We start from the raw sequence: 19,484 nt of genomic DNA, 5'->3' as shown, positions 1-19,484 counted from the left end.
CATCAGAAGTTTATTAATGGGTGAAATACAAAAAGTAAAGAAAGAAAATCAATTAGAGCATAAGTAATCGATATCAAAATAATAGATTTGACTGAATTAGTGGGATAAAAGAATATTTGAATAAGAATAGTATATTAAAATATGATGCTTGAAAAAGAGGAATATTCTGTCCCAAAACATATCCAGTGTATTTCTATATTCCTGTAAGAGTATTTTGAATGTATATTTGCTTGTGAGTGAAGACAAAATTATGACAAGGTATTAAAGGATATCAATGAAACTTAATAAATTATATGTAGTCTACAAAACTTGATTGATGATCTTTTTATTCTATGTATCAAGAGTTCCATATACGGAGTTTTTTCTACAGCTCTTTGACAGATTAAGCAATGAGAATTGTATTCTCAGCACATTCACCTTCTCTACTGCTAGTTATTACTCTTCCTCATTTCTCATTACTCTCTCCAATCACTTATTGTTGGAACCCAATATCATTAATCAGTACCATCTACCATACATCTTCATTGCAATCCATTATTCTCTCCTCTATCACTTATTCTTAAAATCTCCATCTCTCAGTCGCCACTGTCTCTTCCACAGCACTCCCCTTCTCATCACTTTCTTCTTCCCACCACACTGTTCATGCTGTTCCTTTTAAATCTTCTTATCAACAATCATCCTGTAACTATCCATTGCACTCTTTATCACTTCCCTTTATGTCCTTCTCTCTCTCTCTCTCTCTCTGATGATAAGGAAGTCAATGATAATGATGATGATAACAATAATAATAATGTTTACAATGCAAAAATTGACTGGTTTTAAATTAATTATTAGTTTATCTTCTCAGAACCTTTATGGTATCTTTTATCTCTTCCAGGAATTGTACCTGCAAAATGTTTGCAGTGCCTCTGTGATGTAAGTTTGTCCTTTTTATTTTAATTATTTATTATTAGTATTCTTTCTCATGTTAAGTACAGAATATAAAATAGTACACAATATGCAATGGCAGATGGAGGCAAATATAGTCATTATAAGAGGAGGAATGTGTGTGTGTGTGTGTGTGTGTGTGTGTGTGTGTGTGTGTGTGTGTGTGTGTGTGTGTGTATGTGTCTGTCTGTCTGTCTGTCTGTCTAAATTAGGCAAACATGAAAATAACACTGTCACCTCGTTTTAACAGATATATCTAACAAAATTACATAAAAATATCTTGAAATACTAAAGAGTAAATTTGTTTAATGAAATCGCTATTGGCTTCAACCATGATCTCAAGATGATTTCAAAATCTCCTGCAATTCTTCTGGATGGTCTCCTTGTATAAGTTGGTGAATATTGCCATAATAATTACCTTTAGTTCATCTTTGGTGTTACAATGAGTTTTGTTGGTCTCTTGCTCAACTGTGACCCACACATAATAATCAAGGGGGTTGCAGTGTGGGGAGTTAGGTGGACAGATTTTATGGGTGATGTGGCTGCAGAAACTGTCTGACTGCTGTCACTGGGTTCTCCTGCTTGTGTGGCATGGTGTAGAGTCTTGTTGCCAGACATAGGGTCTTCCAGCAGCCACCCTCATGACCCAGAATAGTACTATCTCCTTCAGGCACATGATATAGGCCTCCGTGTTGAGTTTGAGGCCATGTGGGAAGATGAATGGAGGCATAATGTCCCCATCACTAGTGATCACTCCAAACACCATGATGTTAATTGGATATTTGATTTTCATCACTATCGGTACATGTCCTCAGATTGCACTGTCACCAGATTGACACCCAAATACTCTGAAATGTTCATATTGTAGCTTCTGGCGCAAATGTCAAGCAGTACAGCATGTCGTTTCCAAATTTTTGGCCGGGTGAATTGCATCATGGTGCTGTTTTTCTCACAGACGGTGCCCAACTGACCCTACTATACTGTGTAGTCAACAAAATCAAAAACAAATATGCACATGAGCAAAATTAAAAATATAAAATGGCGACAATTTATGCATCACATCCTGTGTATATATCTATACTATATATAAAACAGAGATGTGTGTGTAATCGTTTATCACGTGAAAACGGCTTCACTATTTACTTCCATACTTGTGATGCAGGAATAATTTGACCTCGGATAAATCTTAGGCTCTTCATTTGATTTTTTTTATTAAGATAAATAATATTGCTTTATATTTAAGATTCACTTCTTTAAAAATGTTCCTCAATGTCAACTTCCGGTAGCCATAGTTTTTTCTTCACTTTAACTTCAATCGTTACTGTTCGCACTAAAAGTTTACTCACATTTACTGACGTAAGTAATTTCATCATTTACTAACAGAAGTACGGTTTTGTGTTGCTGTTTCGTTCACTGAGTGACAAATTTCGATTCAACATCACTTTAACTTCAATGGTTACTGTTCTCAATAAAAGTTTACGTTTTCAATCGCTAACAAGTTCACATTTACTGATGTAAGTAATTTCATCATTTACTAACAGAAGTACGGTTTCGTGTTTCCCTGTTGCTGAGGTTTTCTTTTTTTCTGGTACCTTCGATACTGGCTGTTTGGTTCACTGAGTGACAAATTTCGATTCAACATCACTTTCACTTCAATCGTTACTGTTCTCAATAAAAGTTTACGTTTTCAATCACTAACAAGTTCACATTTACTGATGTCAGTAACTTCATTTACTAACAGAAGTACGGTTTCGTGTTTCCCTGTTGCTGAGGTTTTCTTTTTTTCTGGTACCTTCGATACTGGCTGTTTGGTTCACTGAGTGACAAATTTCGATTCAACATCACTTTCACTTCAATCGTTACTGTTCTCACTAACAGTTTACGTTTTCAATCGCTAACAAGTTCACATTTACTGATGTAAGTAATTTCATAATTTACTAACCAGGGTTAGGGTTAGTCACAAGTGGCTATGTGAAAGAACAATTCTGGCACCAAGGAATGATTCTGTAGACAAGCTGAATTTAAATTTGTTAACTCAGCCTCCAGGACCTGAATGTTCATACAGATCAATTAACTCTGTCCATGATCAAGAACAGGCAACGCATTACCCAGTGGAGTTCCTCAATTCACTTCAGCCACCAGGATTTCCACCACACATTCTGATCGTGAAAATAGGTGCTCCCATAATGCTATTAAGAAACCTTGATGCACCCAGACTCTGCAATAGAACAAGGTTGGTTGTTAAAACAGCCATGCCCCATGTGTTGGAAGCAACAATAATTATAGGCAGCATGATGGGTGAGAATGTCTTCATTCCAAGGATACCTCTCATTTCAAATGATCTCCCCTTTCAGTTCAAGAGACTGCAGTTTCCGGTCAAACTTACCTTTGCAATGTCTATCAACAAAGCACAAGGTCAATCTCTAAAGGTGGTGGGACTTAACCTCCTTCAACCTTGCTTCTCACATGGTCAGCTGTATGTTGGATGTTCTAGAGTTGGAGATGAAAAGAACCTCTACATTCTCAGTGATAAGCATGGCAAGACAGAAAACATAGTATATGAAGAAGCACTTACATGAATAGTATGTACATGTCATATACAAAAGTGTAAAACCATTGAGTGTTAAACTAAGTATTACTATTACACTTTCACTTTTCGACTGACATGCGTCAATGTATATCTGTGTATATAACAGTGAAACAATAACGTGGTATATTCGCTGTGTGAATTTTTTTCATTTAAGCCCCATTTTAATTATCGTAAAAGTTTCCAAGTATAGGCGCAGGAGTGGCTGTGTGGAAAGTAGCTTGCTTACCAACCACATGGTTCCGGATTCAGTCCCACTGCGTGGCACCTTGGGCAAGTGTCTTCTACTATAGCCTCGGGCCGACCAAAGCCTTGTGAGTGGATTTGGTAGACGGAAACTGAAAGAAGCCCGTCGTATATATGTGTTTGTGTGTCTGTGTTTGTCCCCCCAACATCGCTTGACAACCGATGCTGGTGTGTTTACGTCCCCGTAACTTAGCGGTTCGGCAAAAGAGACCGATAGAATAAGTACTAGGCTTCCAAAGAATTTGTCCTGGGGTTGATTTGCTCGACTAAAGGCGGTGCTCCAGCATGGCCGCAGTCAAATGACTGAAACAAGTAAAAGAGTAAATACCAATAAGCAACAATTTCATTCCCGGGCAACGCCAGGTGGCTCTGCTAGTATATATATATATATATATATATATATATATATATATATATATAGTCAGTCCAAACATGAACAAGCAAGAAAAAACAACAATGCGAGGATGTGGAATAAGTACAGTGTTATTGGATGCTCAGGAAAGGAAAAAAAATATATATTTGTACCAATCTGCCAGAAGGGAAGCTAGGCGACAGGTTTATTTAGCCAGAGGGGAAGCAGATAAGAAAAGATTTGCCAATGTTCTGCGCCGTGAGGACCAAAGACTCGAGGTATTTCGTGTTGCAAGACAGTGTAGGAGAGAGAATAGTGATGTTGTAGGAGAGAAATGTGTTCGCATGGATGATGGTACGCTTGCACTAAATGAGGCTGCAAAGAAAGAGGTCTGGAGATGCCACTACGATAGATTGCTTAATAAAGAGAATGAATAGGAGAAAGAGAGCCTGCCGTATGTCGACCCAACAGAGGGACCAGCTATCCGAGTTGACAGTACCAGGGTAGATAAAGCAATTAAGAGTATGAAGACAGGGAAAGCCCCCGGCCCATCAGGAATCACTGCAGAGATGCTCAAAATATCTGGCGGTGTTGGCTACAGCCTAGTCACCCGTATTACGAACCAGGTGATACACGAAGGAGTCATACTCAATGACTGGTGTAGCAGCACCATAGTAAACTGCTACAAAGGTAAAGGTGACGCTTTAGATACTAATAATTACAGAGGCATCAAGCTATTAGATCAGGTTATGAAAGTTACGGAGAGGGTCATAGCCCAACTAATTAGGGAGCGAATCAATTTAGATGAGATGCAGTTTGGGTTCGTGCCAGGTAAAAGCACCACTGATGCCATATTTCTAGTGAGACAGCTGCAGGAGAAATATCTAGCCAAGGATAAACCTCTGTACCTGGCCTTCGTTGACATGGAGAAAGCCTTTGACAGGGTCCCCCGATCCCTTATCTGGTGGTCAATGAGGAAACTTGGGATAGAAGAATGGTTAGTGAGAGCTGTGCGAGCCATGTACAGAGATGCTGTCAGTAAGGTGAAGGTTGGAAATGAGTACAGTAATGAATTCCGAGTAAAGGTAGGGGTCCACCAAGGTTCCGTCCTCAGCCCCCTCCTATTTATCATAGTCCTCCAGGCGATCACAGAGGAATTCAAGACAGGTTGCCCCTGGGAGCTCCTCTATGCTGATGACCTTGCACTAATTGTGCAGTCACTATCAGAACTAGAGGAGAAGTTTAAGGTGTGGAAGCAAGGACTAGAATCGAAGGGCCTTAGAGTGAACCTAGCAAAAACCAAAATCCTAATAAGTAGGAAGGTAGATAAAACACAAACCCCTTCAGGTAGATGGCCTTGCTCAGTATGCAGTAAAGGAGTAGGTAGTAACTCTATAAGATGTACCCAGTGCAAGCTATGGACACATAAGAGGTGCAGCAATATCAAAGGCAGATTAACTACAAAGTTAGTTTTTGTATGTGGCAGATGTTCAGGTGCAATAAACACTGTAAACAAACAGGAAACAACTTCTATCTCATTCCAGGGAGAAAAACTAGAGGTAGTCGATAGCTTCCGCTATCTGGGTGACCAAGTTAGTAGTGGGGGTGGGTGCGCTGAAAGTGTAACTGCTAGAATAAGAATAGCCTGGGCCAAGTTTAGAGAGCTCTTACCTCTGGTGGCGACAAAGGGACTCTCACTCAGAGTAAAAGACAGACTGTATGACGCATGTGTACGAACAGCCATGCTACATGGCCATGAAACATGGGCTGTGACTGCTGAGGACATGCGTAAGCTCGCAAGGAATGAAGCCAGTATGCTCCGCTGGATGTGTAATGTAAATGTGCATACCCGTCAGAGTGTAAGTATCTTGAGAGAAAAGCTGAACATAAGAAGCATCAGTAGTGGTGTGCAAGAGAGACGATTGCGCTGGTTTGGACATGTGGTGAGAATGAATGAGGATAGCTGCATGAAAAAGTGCCACTCCCCAACAGTTGAGGGAACCCGTGGAAGAGGTAGGCCCAGGAAGACCTGGGCTGAGGTGGTGAGGCAAGACCTTCGAACATTGGGCCTCACCGAGGCGATGACTACTGACCGAGACCTTTGGAAATGTGCTGTGCGTGAGAAGACCCGGCAAGCCAAGTGAGATCGTTGCCAGGGCCCCTGGACTGGCTCTTGTGCGGGTGGCACATAAGATGTACCATCCTGAGCGTGACCGTTGCCAGTACCGCCTGACTGGCCTTGTAGAGTTTTCGAGCGAGATCGTTGCCAGTGCCCCTGGACTGGCTCTTGTGCGGGTGGCACATAAAAGACACCAGTTCGAGCGTGGCCGTTTTCGTGCGGGTGACACGTAAAAGCACCCACTACACTCTCTGAGTGGTTGGCGTTAGGAAGGGCATCCAGCTGTAGAAACTCTGCCAAATTAGATTGGAGCCTGGTGTAGCCATCCGGTTGCACCAGTCCTCAGTCAAATCGTCCAACCCATGCTAGCATGGAAAGCGGACGTTAAACGATGATGATGATTATATATGATGAATGTAGAAATAGCATACTATGGCATCATGCAACCAAAATGCCAGTAACTAACATGTAATTGTAAGTAAAATTTGATAAAAGGAAATGATTTTCATGGATTTTCTTTCTCTTATCACACATATTTACTGTGAGTACTTATTTTCTAAACCTTTCACTTTTAACTTCTGGTTCTCATATGTAATTGTTATAAGCAGAAACCAATATTTACAGGTAAAGATACAATGTTTACAAAGAGTCAATAAAGTTTAAGCAATCAGTGATTACAAAAAGTGATAATTTGTCAGTCTCAAAATATAGCACACACATTTAGTGGTGGTGTGTATGTGTGCACATGCATGCACAGACATATTCCTGAGTAATGTTTATACTCATGTGAGTAGTGTGCACCTGAGAGTAAGTATATATATTTTTGCATGTGTTTAAGTGCTTTGTGGCTTGTTTGTGTGTTTGTAGTCATGAAGGTAAGTCAATATTGATCTGTGTGTTTTTTCAGAATGCTCAGTGTAGGCCATGTCTATCAGAAAAACTGAATCATTAAAAAGAAAAAATATATATACCTATGTTGATTACCCTTGAGAGGTGAGAGATCTAGGTTCACAGGAACGTTCAGGCACTTCTCTGCAATTATAAGCTAAATTCATAGATACTGCCATAGTACAAGTCAAATTATGGAGATATTTGAAATTCAGATACAGTGTAGGTCATATAAAATTGTTATTCAGTAGATACTGAAACAGAGAGTGCTGTGACTATTAAGCTTTTTTTTTTTTAAAAAGAATTTAAATTCGTTTTTCTATGCACAGATGTGTATGTTTACGTATTGTTTTTACAGATATATTTTGTTTATCCCAGTGTTAATCATTCAACACAGCAATTTCGGTTCTTATAATGTGCCATGTTATAAAGACCATATCAGTAATACATTCCCACTTTATGCTCATCATTTTCACATTTATCAGGAGAGTTTAAACTGGCTGTCAGTAGGAAAATCTGCATTCTTATCACCTAATTCTCATGGATGAATCAGTCAAAGAATTAGAGTAAAAATCTCACACATAGAAGGAAAGTTTGGAATCAAGAGGTCTTAAAGTACATCTTGCAAAGACAAAAGCTGCTGTACTCAATGCAGAAATATGTAGGTAGAAGTGACATACACTACACCAAAAGTAAACTATGGGTACACAAGAGATGCAGTACAATAACATCAGGAATTTGTATGTAGCAAATGCGCAGGAGTAGTTAGCATAAAATTAATTCTTTAAAATACTCAAAAGATTCTCAAAACATACTTGATAGTGTCTGTAACCTAAGAAACCTAATTAGCAGTGGAAAAAATTCAAAAACTATTACAAATGAAGGTTATATTCTATAATACTTACATACAAATTGCTATGTTGTATATCAGAGAAACATGAGTACTGAATACAGAAGGTGTATGATGACTAGTATGCTGTATTGGATTTGTAATGTATGTATAAATGTCAGAGCATGGATTGAACCAGTAGAAAAACTGGGTATAAGCATGATCATATGTGGTGTGCATAGGAGAAACCTGAGCTGGTGTACCTCTGTGATTCATATGGAGAATGACAACTGGATAAAGAAGTGCCAGACAATCCTAAAGGAAAGAACATGTGGCTGGAGATGACCAATGAAGTAAGATGCAATTGAAAGTTGATCTTAAGAGCTAGAACCTCATGAAGGATAGGATAAAGAATGATAACAAATGGCTGTGTTAGAAAAGACTCATCCAATCTATGTTAACATGGAAAAACGAATGTAAAGTGATGATCAGTATATGACCTGTATTTTATAATCCATTATTCAAGTATATAACCAATGTATAGCTCTGATATACATATATTTTTTCTATTCTCTTCATGACTCATCTTTATTTACTATTCGGTGAAGAGACTTAATATTTTCTGTTACTATCCTTGTCTCAACATTTTTTGTCCTTTGTCATCTATCATGTTCACATGACACCTCTAAATTGAACAATATTGTCAGGTGGATGAGGCTGGAATGTTTGCCTTATCATATTTCTGTATTTCCTCAACACTACAATTCTTAAGCCTGCTTACCTACCTCTTCTTGTGGTCAAAATTGTTAGATTTACTATCTTCTTTAATTGTTCTGTCTTCTATTCCAGGCAGTGTGATGATCCTTTAAGAAGCATATGTTGGTGTTGTTTGATTTCTGTTGAACCTTAGTCAGTCAAATATGGATCAATTGATATGCAGGATTAATAAATCAAAGAATTATGCATTACCAATGTATCTGTAATGAGAGCAGGATTAAAAAAGCATAATTTTCTATTCTTTTGTGGTTTTACTGTATGTCTCTCTCTCTCTCTCTCTCCTCATCATGATTGTAGTTGTAAATGAATGTCATTCATTTCCAATATTCTGCAAAACCATGTCTGGCCAAGGAGGAATATTAACAGGCTTGGAATCAGGTATAGTGACGCCTGGTTCCAGTCGCCATTTTGGGATTTTCATCCACGCATGCACAGGAATTAGAGCCTTCTGGAAGGCCTGCCGGAAGCCCCTTATGTGCAAGCGCAGTCATCAGCAGCCGCTAGGCTTGACTGCCATACTTTCTCTTCATCCCTGCTGCCAACCTAGACGCATGCAATTTTGACCAGCTCCGTGTAGCTGGAGATCTGAAGGCGTCACACAACGTTGGCTAACCTGTGAAGAATGCCTTCACAATTGTGATTAAACCGACTCTGCTGCTTCCACACCAAGGTGACGTGGCTACTGATTGTCCCAAGATGTAACACTTGTACAAACGGAGAATAAATATTGTTATTTGTTCAGATATTCTTGTTCCGCTATTTTCCTTCCACGTTTATGTAAGGAAATTGTATGGCACCCATCTAGTGCCAACCTCACTTCCTACACGGGCATGGGTTGGTGACAAGAAGGGCATCCAGCTGTAGAAAATCTGCCTCAATTACTTTGCAAGCATGAAAAGGAGACATTAAAATAATGCATATATATATTTTTTAGATTGAAACCAAATGCAAGCCTGCAGATTGCTATGGGGGTGATGGCCCAATTACATGTGGATATTTTCAAATATCAAAAGCTTTTTATGATGCATGTGGGTCTCCAGGAAGCAGTGAGTATAATTCTTTTTTCTTTTTTTTTTTGACAAAATAGCAGCATTTTCATCTTAAATCATCAACTACTTCTGCCATTGCTTAAATGAAAATATTAATACACCCAAGCTATCTCTAAAGACAATGTAGGCCTATACCAAAGTCCTTAAATCAAAATATTTGTACATTAAATGCAAATAACTTCATATAGTGCCACTTTTCTTTTAATAGGGACTATACATTTCCTCTTAAATATAACATGTCTCTTCAGACTTACATAGTATATCACCAAAAATTTGAGTGTCTCTCAAATCCAAAATTGACATCCTTAGCAACTGAAAATCACTTTATATGAAACTATGTTTGTGAATTATTTGGCACAGAGAATTGACAATGTTTCTTTTACAATATATAGGAAAGAAAAGAAAATTATTTACTGTGAAGAGTTCATTCTTTCTGACATACAGAACATTGAGTTTCTAAGCCATACCATAACCTACTCTATTTTTTTGTGTGTGTGTGTGGGGTGGGCAAATATTCAGTGGAAATGGTTGGTTTCTACAAATTAAGTATTTGTTATTTCAGTGATTTGATAATTTGTACTTCAACACAAATGAAAAAATAGCTGTGTAGTTAAGAAGTTTACTTCACAATTATGTAGTTCAGTCCTATTACACAGAAAATACCTTCACCCCGAACCTTGGGTTGACCAATACTTTAAGTGGAATTTGGTGGATGGAAACCAATGAATACATCACATATATATGTGTGTTTTAATTGAAAAAAAAATTCTGTTTTACGGAAAAAGGGTTCAACAAAATGTTCAAACTCCAAATTTTTTTAAAAGAAAATAGTTATTTTATAGAAAAAGGTTTAATAAAATGTTGAGCCTTCAAAAGTTAGAAACTAGAATCGAAAACATAAAAAAAAATTAATTGGCATTTTGTTGCACCTTTTGAAATGCTCATCTCATTAGCAAACAAATCTTATTTTTAAAGGGAGTGGTGAATACCACCACTTTATCCACTTTTATTAACAAATGAAGATTAACCACATCATTTCTTTTAGAAGCACAAGTAGAAGTATTTAATGGGGATTAAGGATGGAAGGAGACTAATAATGGAATGGAGGAGAAGAGAAAAAGGAGGAGAGTAGAAACATGAAACAAAGGTAGGTCCAGGAAGAAGGATAATGAGCTATTTGAAGAGGAAAGATGGAAGGAGGTGAATGAGGGAATGAAGAAGAGAAAAGGAAAAGGAGGAAGAAGATAGAAAAGGAGAAGAAAAAGAGAGAGAGAAGAAGCATGAAAGAGAGATAGGTTTGGGAAGCAGGATGATGTCCCAGATAAAGGGAGGAGAAAAGGGAAAGAAAGAGGATGAAGAGTTTATTATTAAGATTATTATTTTTTCAAAAAGTGTAACAAAATGCCAATTAAAATTTTTTATTTTTTCAATTCTAGTTTCTAACTTTTGAAGGTTCAACATTTTATTAAACCTTTTTCTGTAAAACAACAATTTTTTTTAGTAAAATTTGAAGTCTGAACATTTTGTTGAACCCCTTTTCTGTAAAACAGGAAATGTTTTCCATTTAAATTTCTTGTTTTTTAAGATTACATTATATCATTTATTATTTAGATTATCATTCAAGTACCATTGCCATCTTACTTTGTACATAAAACATTTCTGATTATTTAGCCCCTGACCACTTCTGAGTTAGCAGACCTATGATCAAAGATGTTTCAGCTTAACCAGCCATTCTGTATTTCTGATACAGTACATTTAAAAATACATCATCAAATGTGTCCTTTCTAAGAGACAGTAGGAAGTAATTTGAGAGCAATATGACTGCTATTTCCAACAGGTTGAGCAACCACATTGTCTCACATAAAAACACCTGTACCTCCCTCTTTTCACACTATTCAGGTTACCTTTGAGCCCAATGAAAAAGCAGAAAAATACTAATTTGATAAATTAATGAGAATTCGGACATGATGTTAATTAAATTTAACCTGGTGATGACCATCAGAAAGAAGAGACCAGACATAACCAGAGAGAAGACATGACCTGGTGGGCAGTTTAACTTCTCTAGTGTTGTGAAGTAGAGAGGAATAGGCAGAGTAGACAGGAAAGAAAGGGTAGTAAAGCATGTTCAGGAGATAGAGGGGGGAGTGTAAGAGAGAAAGAGAGGAAGTTACAGCAGTAGAAGGAGGAAGAGTGTAAGAGGGAAATGCAAATGAAAAGACAGAGAAAGAGAAAGACAGATATAGAGACAGACAGATAGATAGATAGACAGACAGAAAGCTAGATATAGAGAGAGGGGAGGCCTTATAGATAAACTGGAGGGTTGATAGAGGGTTGACAGGAAGGGGACAATAAGTTGAAAAGATAGTAAACAAACATAGAAAGAGGAAGAGTGAGAGAAAGAAAAGCAAACATAAGAGACAGAAGGAAAGACAGACAGACAGACAGACAGACAGACAAAGATAGATATATAAAGAGGGAATGACTGATAGAAAGGAGGGAGAATAAGTAGGAGAGAGAGTAAACGAACATAGAAAGAAGAGTGGGAGAGGTTAAGTAAGAGTTAAAAAGCAAGAGAGCTGAGTGAAATGTGAATATGAAGAGGTTGTTGAGTAAATAATATTAAAAAGATTTTATTATTATCATAATTATTAATCATTATTCCATAAAACTTATATGAAAATAAAGGTTATAATACAATGAATATTTTAACATAAAGTATTTGCAATTTTAACCAAGTTTAAGAAAATTAATGGAAATTAAAAAATTGTAAAAATCAATATTTCTAATGCACAGCAAGGTTGTGAAATTATTATAGTCAAGGCTCATTTGAGCTTGATCCGACATTTTGTTGGATCAAGCACACTTAGTGCTTGACCAATATATATATATAGTAATAATGAGATGCAGTTTGGGTTTGTGCCTGGGAAAAGCACCACTGATGCTATATTTCTGGTAAGACAGCTTCAGGAGAAATATCTAGCCAAGGATAAACCTCTGTACCTTGCTTTTGTTGACATGGAGAAAGCCAATGAGGAAACTAGGGATAGATGAATGGTTAGTGAGAGCTGTGCGAGCCATGTACAGGGATGCTGTCAGTAAGGTGAGGGTTGGAAATGAGTACAGTGAAGAATTACGGGTAGAGGTAAGGGTCCACCAAGGTTCTGTCCTCAGCCCCTCCTATTTATCATAGTCCTCCAGGCGATAACAGAGGAATTCAAGACAGGATGCCCCTGGGAGCTCCTCTATGCTGATGACCTTGCACTAATTGCTGAGTCACTATCAGAAATAGAGGAGAAGTTTCAGGTGTGGAAGCAAGGACTAGAATCAAAGGGCCTTAGAGTCAACCTAGCTAAAACCAAAGTCCTAATAAGTAGGAAGGTAGACAAAACACAAACCTCTTCAGGTAGATGGCCTTGCTTGATCTGTAGAAAAGGCGTAGGTAGAAACTCTATAAGATGCACCAAGTGCAAGCTATGGACACATAAGAGGAGTAGCAATATCAAAGGAAGGTTAACTAGGAAGTTAGTTTTTGTATGTAGCAGATGTTCAGGAGCAATAAACACTGTAAATGTGCAGAAAACAACTTCTGCCACATTCCAGGGAGAAAAACTAAAAGCAGTTGATAGCTTCCGCTAACTAGGTGACCAAGTTAGTAGTGGGGGAGGGTGCGCTGAAAGTGTAGCTGCTAGAATAAGAATAGCCTGGGCAAAGTTCAGAGAGCTCTTACCTCTGCTGGTGACAAAGGGTTTCTCTCTCAGAGCAAAAGGCAGACTGTATGACGCATGTGTTCAAACAGCTATGCTTCATAGCAGTGAAACATGGGCCGTGACTGCTGAAGACATGCGTAGGCTCGCAAGGAATGAAGCCAGTATGCTCTGATGGATGTGTAATGTCAGTGTGCATACTAGTTAGAGCGTAAGTACCTTGAGAGAAAAGTTGGACCTAAGAAGCATCAGTTGTGGTGTACAAGAGAGACTATTGTGCTGGTATGGACATGTGGTGAGAATGGATGAGGATAGCTGTGTGAAAAAGTGCCACTCCCTAGCAGTTGAGAGAACCTGTGGAAGAGGTAGGCCCAGGAAGACCTGGGATGAGGTGGCGAGGCACGACCTTCGAACATTGGGCCTCACTGAGGCGATGACTTCTGACCAAGACCTTTGGAAATATGCTGTGCGTGAGAAGACCCGGCAAGCCAAGTGAGACCTAAATCCAAGGCCTCTACCAGGGATGTAACCAGCCCACTTATGCGTAACATTCCCTCATTGGACACTAAACTCCACTTGCGAAGACCTGTTGAGGCAAGTGAAATCAGAATCGAAATCGAACTAAATTCGACGACTGGCACCCATGCCAACGTCGTCTCCTCCATTGGACACGAAACTCGGCTTGTAAAGACCTGTTGGGGCAAGCAAAAGCGAAATCGTGACGGCACCTGTGCCCAGCGTCGCCTTCGTGGCACTCATGCTGGTGGCACGTGTAAAGACATTTGAGCGAGATCTTTGCCAGTGCCGCTGGACTGGCTCCTGTGCAGGTGGCACGTAAAATACACCATTTTGAGCGTCGCCGTTGCCAGTACCACCTGACTGGCCTTCGTGCCGGTGGCACATAAAAGCATCCACTACACTCTCGGAGTGGTTGGTGTTAAGAAGGGCATCCAGCTGTAGAAACTCTGCTAGATCAGATTGGAGCCTGGTGTAGCCATCTGGTTCACCAGTCCTCAGTCAAATTGGCCAACCCATGCTAGCATGGAAATCTGACGTTAAACGATGATGATGATGATGATAAATGAGAACTTTTGGATGGAAATTCATAAATATTTTAATGCATTGCTATGTACGTTTCCCCAAAGCACATGTTTTTTAGTGACTGCGTTGCCCATCCATAAGACACTACAAATATGATTTGCAATATCCATGGAGCCATTATTACATGTGTTTGCTTCTTTAAGCAAAAATTGCATTAGTGTTCTAGTTGTACTTAATGTTTAGCTAAGGGATATTTACCAATTTCCACAATCAGAAAGTTCTGTGAGGTTTATGGGTGATACCTGTGAATATTTTGTCTTATATAGATTGATATATAGAAACAGTACAGGAGGGAGAATATAGGCAGCATTTTGCTTTGTATCTAGATTTGTGAAAGTAGGTGTGTGTGGATAGGAAAAAGAAAAGAAAGAAAGAATAAATAAGAGAAGGAAAAGAAGACAATAGTGTTTTCATTTCAGTGTATATATGCTGTGAGGTGGGGAGTGATTTAACCTCAACCTCAGCAGGGTGCTACATTTATGATTTTACAAGCTGTAATAACAAGGGAGCAAATTTTTGTATAGATGTTATCAGTTCAGGATTTCTGCTCCAGTGCCAGTTAAGGTGGAGAATAAGACTACCTTGGTATCATTAAGTATTTCACAGCGCTACCTACTGTACTGTCAAATATTGTTCCTTAAAGGAGCATGTTATTTGTTAGTGATGCTACTGTTTGTTCATTGATGGTGTTAGTTTTTCTGTAGAGCCAATATATTCATCTAGTATTATTTTCCCTGCATGTCCAATTATATAACAATTATAAGCACTTACAGCACATGGCTTATGCCAGAGTTCTTGATATTTATGCACCACTATGCTGAAATTTCCTTGTAGTAAATCCTATGCTGTATGTAAGGTCATTTTTCTTTACTTCATTTGGGAGGTCCTTCTATTGTTTGGTTTAATGTTTAGTGTTTCTTTGTTTCATAATGCTTTGTTCCAGTCCCAAGAAAGATTTCTTTTTATTTTATATCTATACAATACAACCATTTCAGAGTGTCTATTAATTATGTTTTCCTTGGAGATAATAATTTCCAGCATTTCCTCCAGACAGATTGATGTTCCATCACATGGTTTGGCGTTTTTTAACATAGACCACTTAGTTGTGTGTTCCACTTCATTTTCTATTAATCTCCAGAAGAGGTTAACTAAGGATGAGCAGTGACTTTCATTTTTATCTAAAAAATGACACAATATGGTTTCTCAGACAGCTTTTCATCATGTTCAATGTCCAACCAATGTACACATATTTTAGTGCACTTGCCTTCACTTCATATTTATAAATCACGCTCCTCCTCATGCAGTTGTTTTCAAATTTGCATTTGTTTCTCTGTCTGTGCTTACATGTTGCTGTGTTGTTTTTAGTTTTGTTTTTGTTCCACATCATCACTTATATTGTGCAGATTGGTGTTTAACTGTGTGTTTTGCTTACTATTGGAGTTATTATTGCCACTTTTGTCTTTCTTCTACTGCTATGATCTCATTATACCAGGTTTGAACTTCACTGTCAATGATGTATTATTTGGACCCATGTTTGTTTTTATCGAGTATATACTATTCATCTTCTTATCCATTCTCTTGCTGCTTATTCTATTTTGATCTACCATTTTTCTATTTCTACATTCTAGCTTTTTGCTATTTAATTTATATATAGAATATTCTAGTTTATGTGATGTTGCATATACTAGTTTCACACTATGCCTGTTGACGATTTTGTAATATTTACTCTATCTAGGAAAATGCCTGTCCAGTGCAGAGAAAATTTCCTGTCCAATCCTAGATTTTAGCTGCAATCCGAAGATTGGGTTAAACCAGATAATTTCATCATTTATGATTTCTCCATTTCTTTTAATGTATCTATTTGGTTTGTTATGATATATTATTTCTGTTTCTATAAGGCTGCTCTTTCTATCTGTATTTATCTGTCCCTTCCCTTCTTCCCCACCATAGTGTTTTATGTGTCCTGCTTGATTCCTACTTTCCTTAGTGTTGTCGTGTTCCTATTTTAGTCTCTATCCCATTCATTGTGTTTTTTTTTGGGGGGGGTATCTTTATTCCTGAATTATTCCTAACATATCCTCTTGTATTTTTATCTCAGATAGGATATTGATGCAGTGCTATACTATTTTGTATGTATTTTACTTAATCTTTATATCCTGCCCTAGCCAGTGCTGAGTTATAATATTCAGTGTGTTCTATGAATAGCCTTCCATTAGGGATGGACTGGATATTCTGTTAGACATACTTTTCAGGATACTTCTTAGACTCATGCATTTCAAGTTTTCACTTTGTTTATGGGTTTGATTTTCATTTTGATGTTGATGTACTTGACTCAATAGGTCTCCTCAAGCACAGCAGGTGGCCCTACTATCCAAGGTACTTTTGAATGGGCTGGTTATTCAAAACTGGTGTAGGATACAGCTGTAAACTCACTTTATTTGCCGGGTCTTCACAGTCACAGCATATCTCCAGAGGTCTCGATCTTTTGTCATTACTTCTGTGAGGCCCAACGTTCAAAGGTCATGCTTGACCACCTCATCCCATGTCTTCCTGTGTCTACCTCTACCCCAGATTCCTTCAACTGTTTGGGAGTGGCACTTCTTCACACATCTCTCCTCATCCATCCATAGTACATGACCATACCAGCGCAAACATCTCTCTTGCATGCCACATCCAATGCTTCTTATGTCCAACATTTCTCTCAGGGCACTCACACTCTGTCGTGTGTGCACACTGACATTACACATCTAGCGGATCATGCTAGCTTTATTTCTTTTGAGCCTACGCATGTCCTCTGCAGTCACAGCCCATGTTTCACTGCTGTGAAGCATGGCAGTTTGCACACATGCATCATACAATCTACCTTTCATTCTGAGCGAGAGGCCCTTTGTCACCAGTAGGGGTAGAAGCTTTCTAAACTTTGCCCAGGCTATTCTTATTCTAGTGGTAACACTCTGTGAGCATCCAACCCCACTACTAACTTGATCACCTAGGTAGCAGAAGCTATCAACTACTTCTAGTTTCTCCCCTTGGAGTATGATGGAATCTGTTGCATTTATTGCCCCTGTGCATCTACTGCACATGAAAGCTATCTTCTCGGTTAATCTTCCTTTGGTGTTGCTGCACCTCTTATGTGTCCATAGCTTACACTGGGTACATCGTATGGAGTTTCTACCTACACCTTGTCTACACATCAAGCAGAGCCACCTACCTTAGGGGGTGTGTGATGTGTTCGCCTTCCTACTTACTAGAACTCTGGTCTTTGCTACATTGACTCTAAGGCCTTTTGATTCTAAACCTTGCTTCCACACCTGAATTTTTTTTCTAGTTCTGGTAGTGATTCTGCTATGAGGGCTAGATCATCAGCATAGAGGAACTCCCAGGGACAGCTCGTCTTGAATTCCTCTGTTATTGCCTGGAGGACTATGATGAATAAAAGGGGACTGAGGGCTATATATATATGTATGTATGTATGTATAGATGCTGACACTTTTGGACACAACTAAAATGGGTCAAAGGGAGATAATTCCATCTCACCCAGAAGAGGTTTTCATTTCGATGAATTTCATTTCAGGGTTTTTTTCCACAACTTTGTTGAGTAGGATTGTACCCTTATCTCCATTAGTAATGAGGTTATATGCCCCTGTTCAGCAGGGCTGATGGGTCACCTATATTGCTAAAAGCAATATTAGACATGAAACCAATGGTAACTTTCTGACCACCCATAACCAACAACTACATTATATATGTATGTATGATACATATACACACACATATACATATATATATATATATATATATATACACTAGCAGAAAGACTGCCCTCCGGGCGGTTTTCTGCTAGCCACTCAATAATATTATTTCCACATTTGATTCTCAATTCTAATAATGTTTATGATATTTTACATCTAATTATTTCTTTGCTTAGTAAATATTGCTTTCATTATTTTATAAGTCATAATATCTCTTTCTTAAAGAGTCAATCTGTTATATATATTTATTAATTGTTGGTAGAACTTAGACAGACAGATATATAGATAGATAGATAGATTTCTTTAATTAGCCACACAGGGTCGAACACAGAGGGGACAATACAATGTAGAGTTTTTCTTTTCGAAAGAAAGAAAGAAAGAGGAAAAGAATAAAAGAGAAAAAATTCTGATCAAAAGAATTTGTGACGTGTAAACAGCAAAATAATAATGTGGAGTAAAAATGTAAAACAGATGACGTTTATCCGTGGAAAGAAAATCCTGTGAAAAAAACCACAGTAACCTCGGGCAGGGAAAGAAAAAACATGAGAGCAAAGCACTCTCTCTCTCTCTCTCTCTCTCTTGGATTTACAGGATCATCCTCAAAGTGGTTTCATCATTCACGCGTGCCACCTTTGCTACATTCACCTACCTTTCATTGAATCTTTCATGAGACAAAACTTACCTCTCTATTCTCACCTTCCTTTTCAAGTAATACTTCAAAAAGTTGATTGGCCAGAGAGGAAAGTGTTTGTCTCTAAACCACCACACGCATTCTTTCACCATAGTCACCAGTACAAGGAAAACTGCCTTGCCTTCCCGGTTAAAGGAAGGTGGCGGTGCAATTTTCACGATAGACTTGGCTGATAACCAAAATCGTCTCGCGTGTGACAGCAGCTGTTCAACATAAGCCCACAGGTCTGAAATGGTTGGACACTGCATGAGTGCATGCAGAGAGGTTTTGTCGCTCTGACTGCATCTCGGGCAAATCGGTCCAGTTTGTCTTGAACCGTGCCTGTAGAGCTTATCCCGAACAGGCAATGCTTCCCAATAGCACTGCCAGGCTAGGGATCTCTGGTGATTGTCCATAGGTCCCGGCCCAAAAGTTTGTCCTGAATAGGCGGGTCAGGTGTCAACAACACCCAGATTCTCCCAG

General features: G+C 38.5%; 1 protein-coding gene across 6 annotated transcripts in view; it reads left to right on the top strand.

Annotated features, from left to right (window-relative positions):
• LOC106868009 (lysozyme) overlaps positions 1 to 19,484 on the top strand; it is a 104,406-nt gene that overhangs the window by 70,294 nt on the left and 14,628 nt on the right. For all 6 annotated transcript variants that reach the window (XM_089347127.1, XM_089347124.1, XM_089347125.1 and 3 more), the window contains exons 3-4: positions 878 to 915; positions 9,660 to 9,771. In XM_089347127.1, the coding sequence (XP_089203253.1) occupies positions 878 to 915; positions 9,660 to 9,771 (150 nt within the window). The remainder of the gene's footprint in view (positions 1 to 877; positions 916 to 9,659; positions 9,772 to 19,484) is intronic.

Source organism: Octopus bimaculoides, chromosome 2 (assembly GCF_046866305.1).
Source record: "Octopus bimaculoides isolate indiv1 chromosome 2, ASM4686630v1, whole genome shotgun sequence".
Lineage (NCBI taxonomy): Eukaryota > Metazoa > Mollusca > Cephalopoda > Octopoda > Octopodidae > Octopus > Octopus bimaculoides.
The sequence above is the reverse complement of the archived record's forward strand: the minus strand, read 5'-3'. Positions and strand labels throughout refer to the sequence as shown.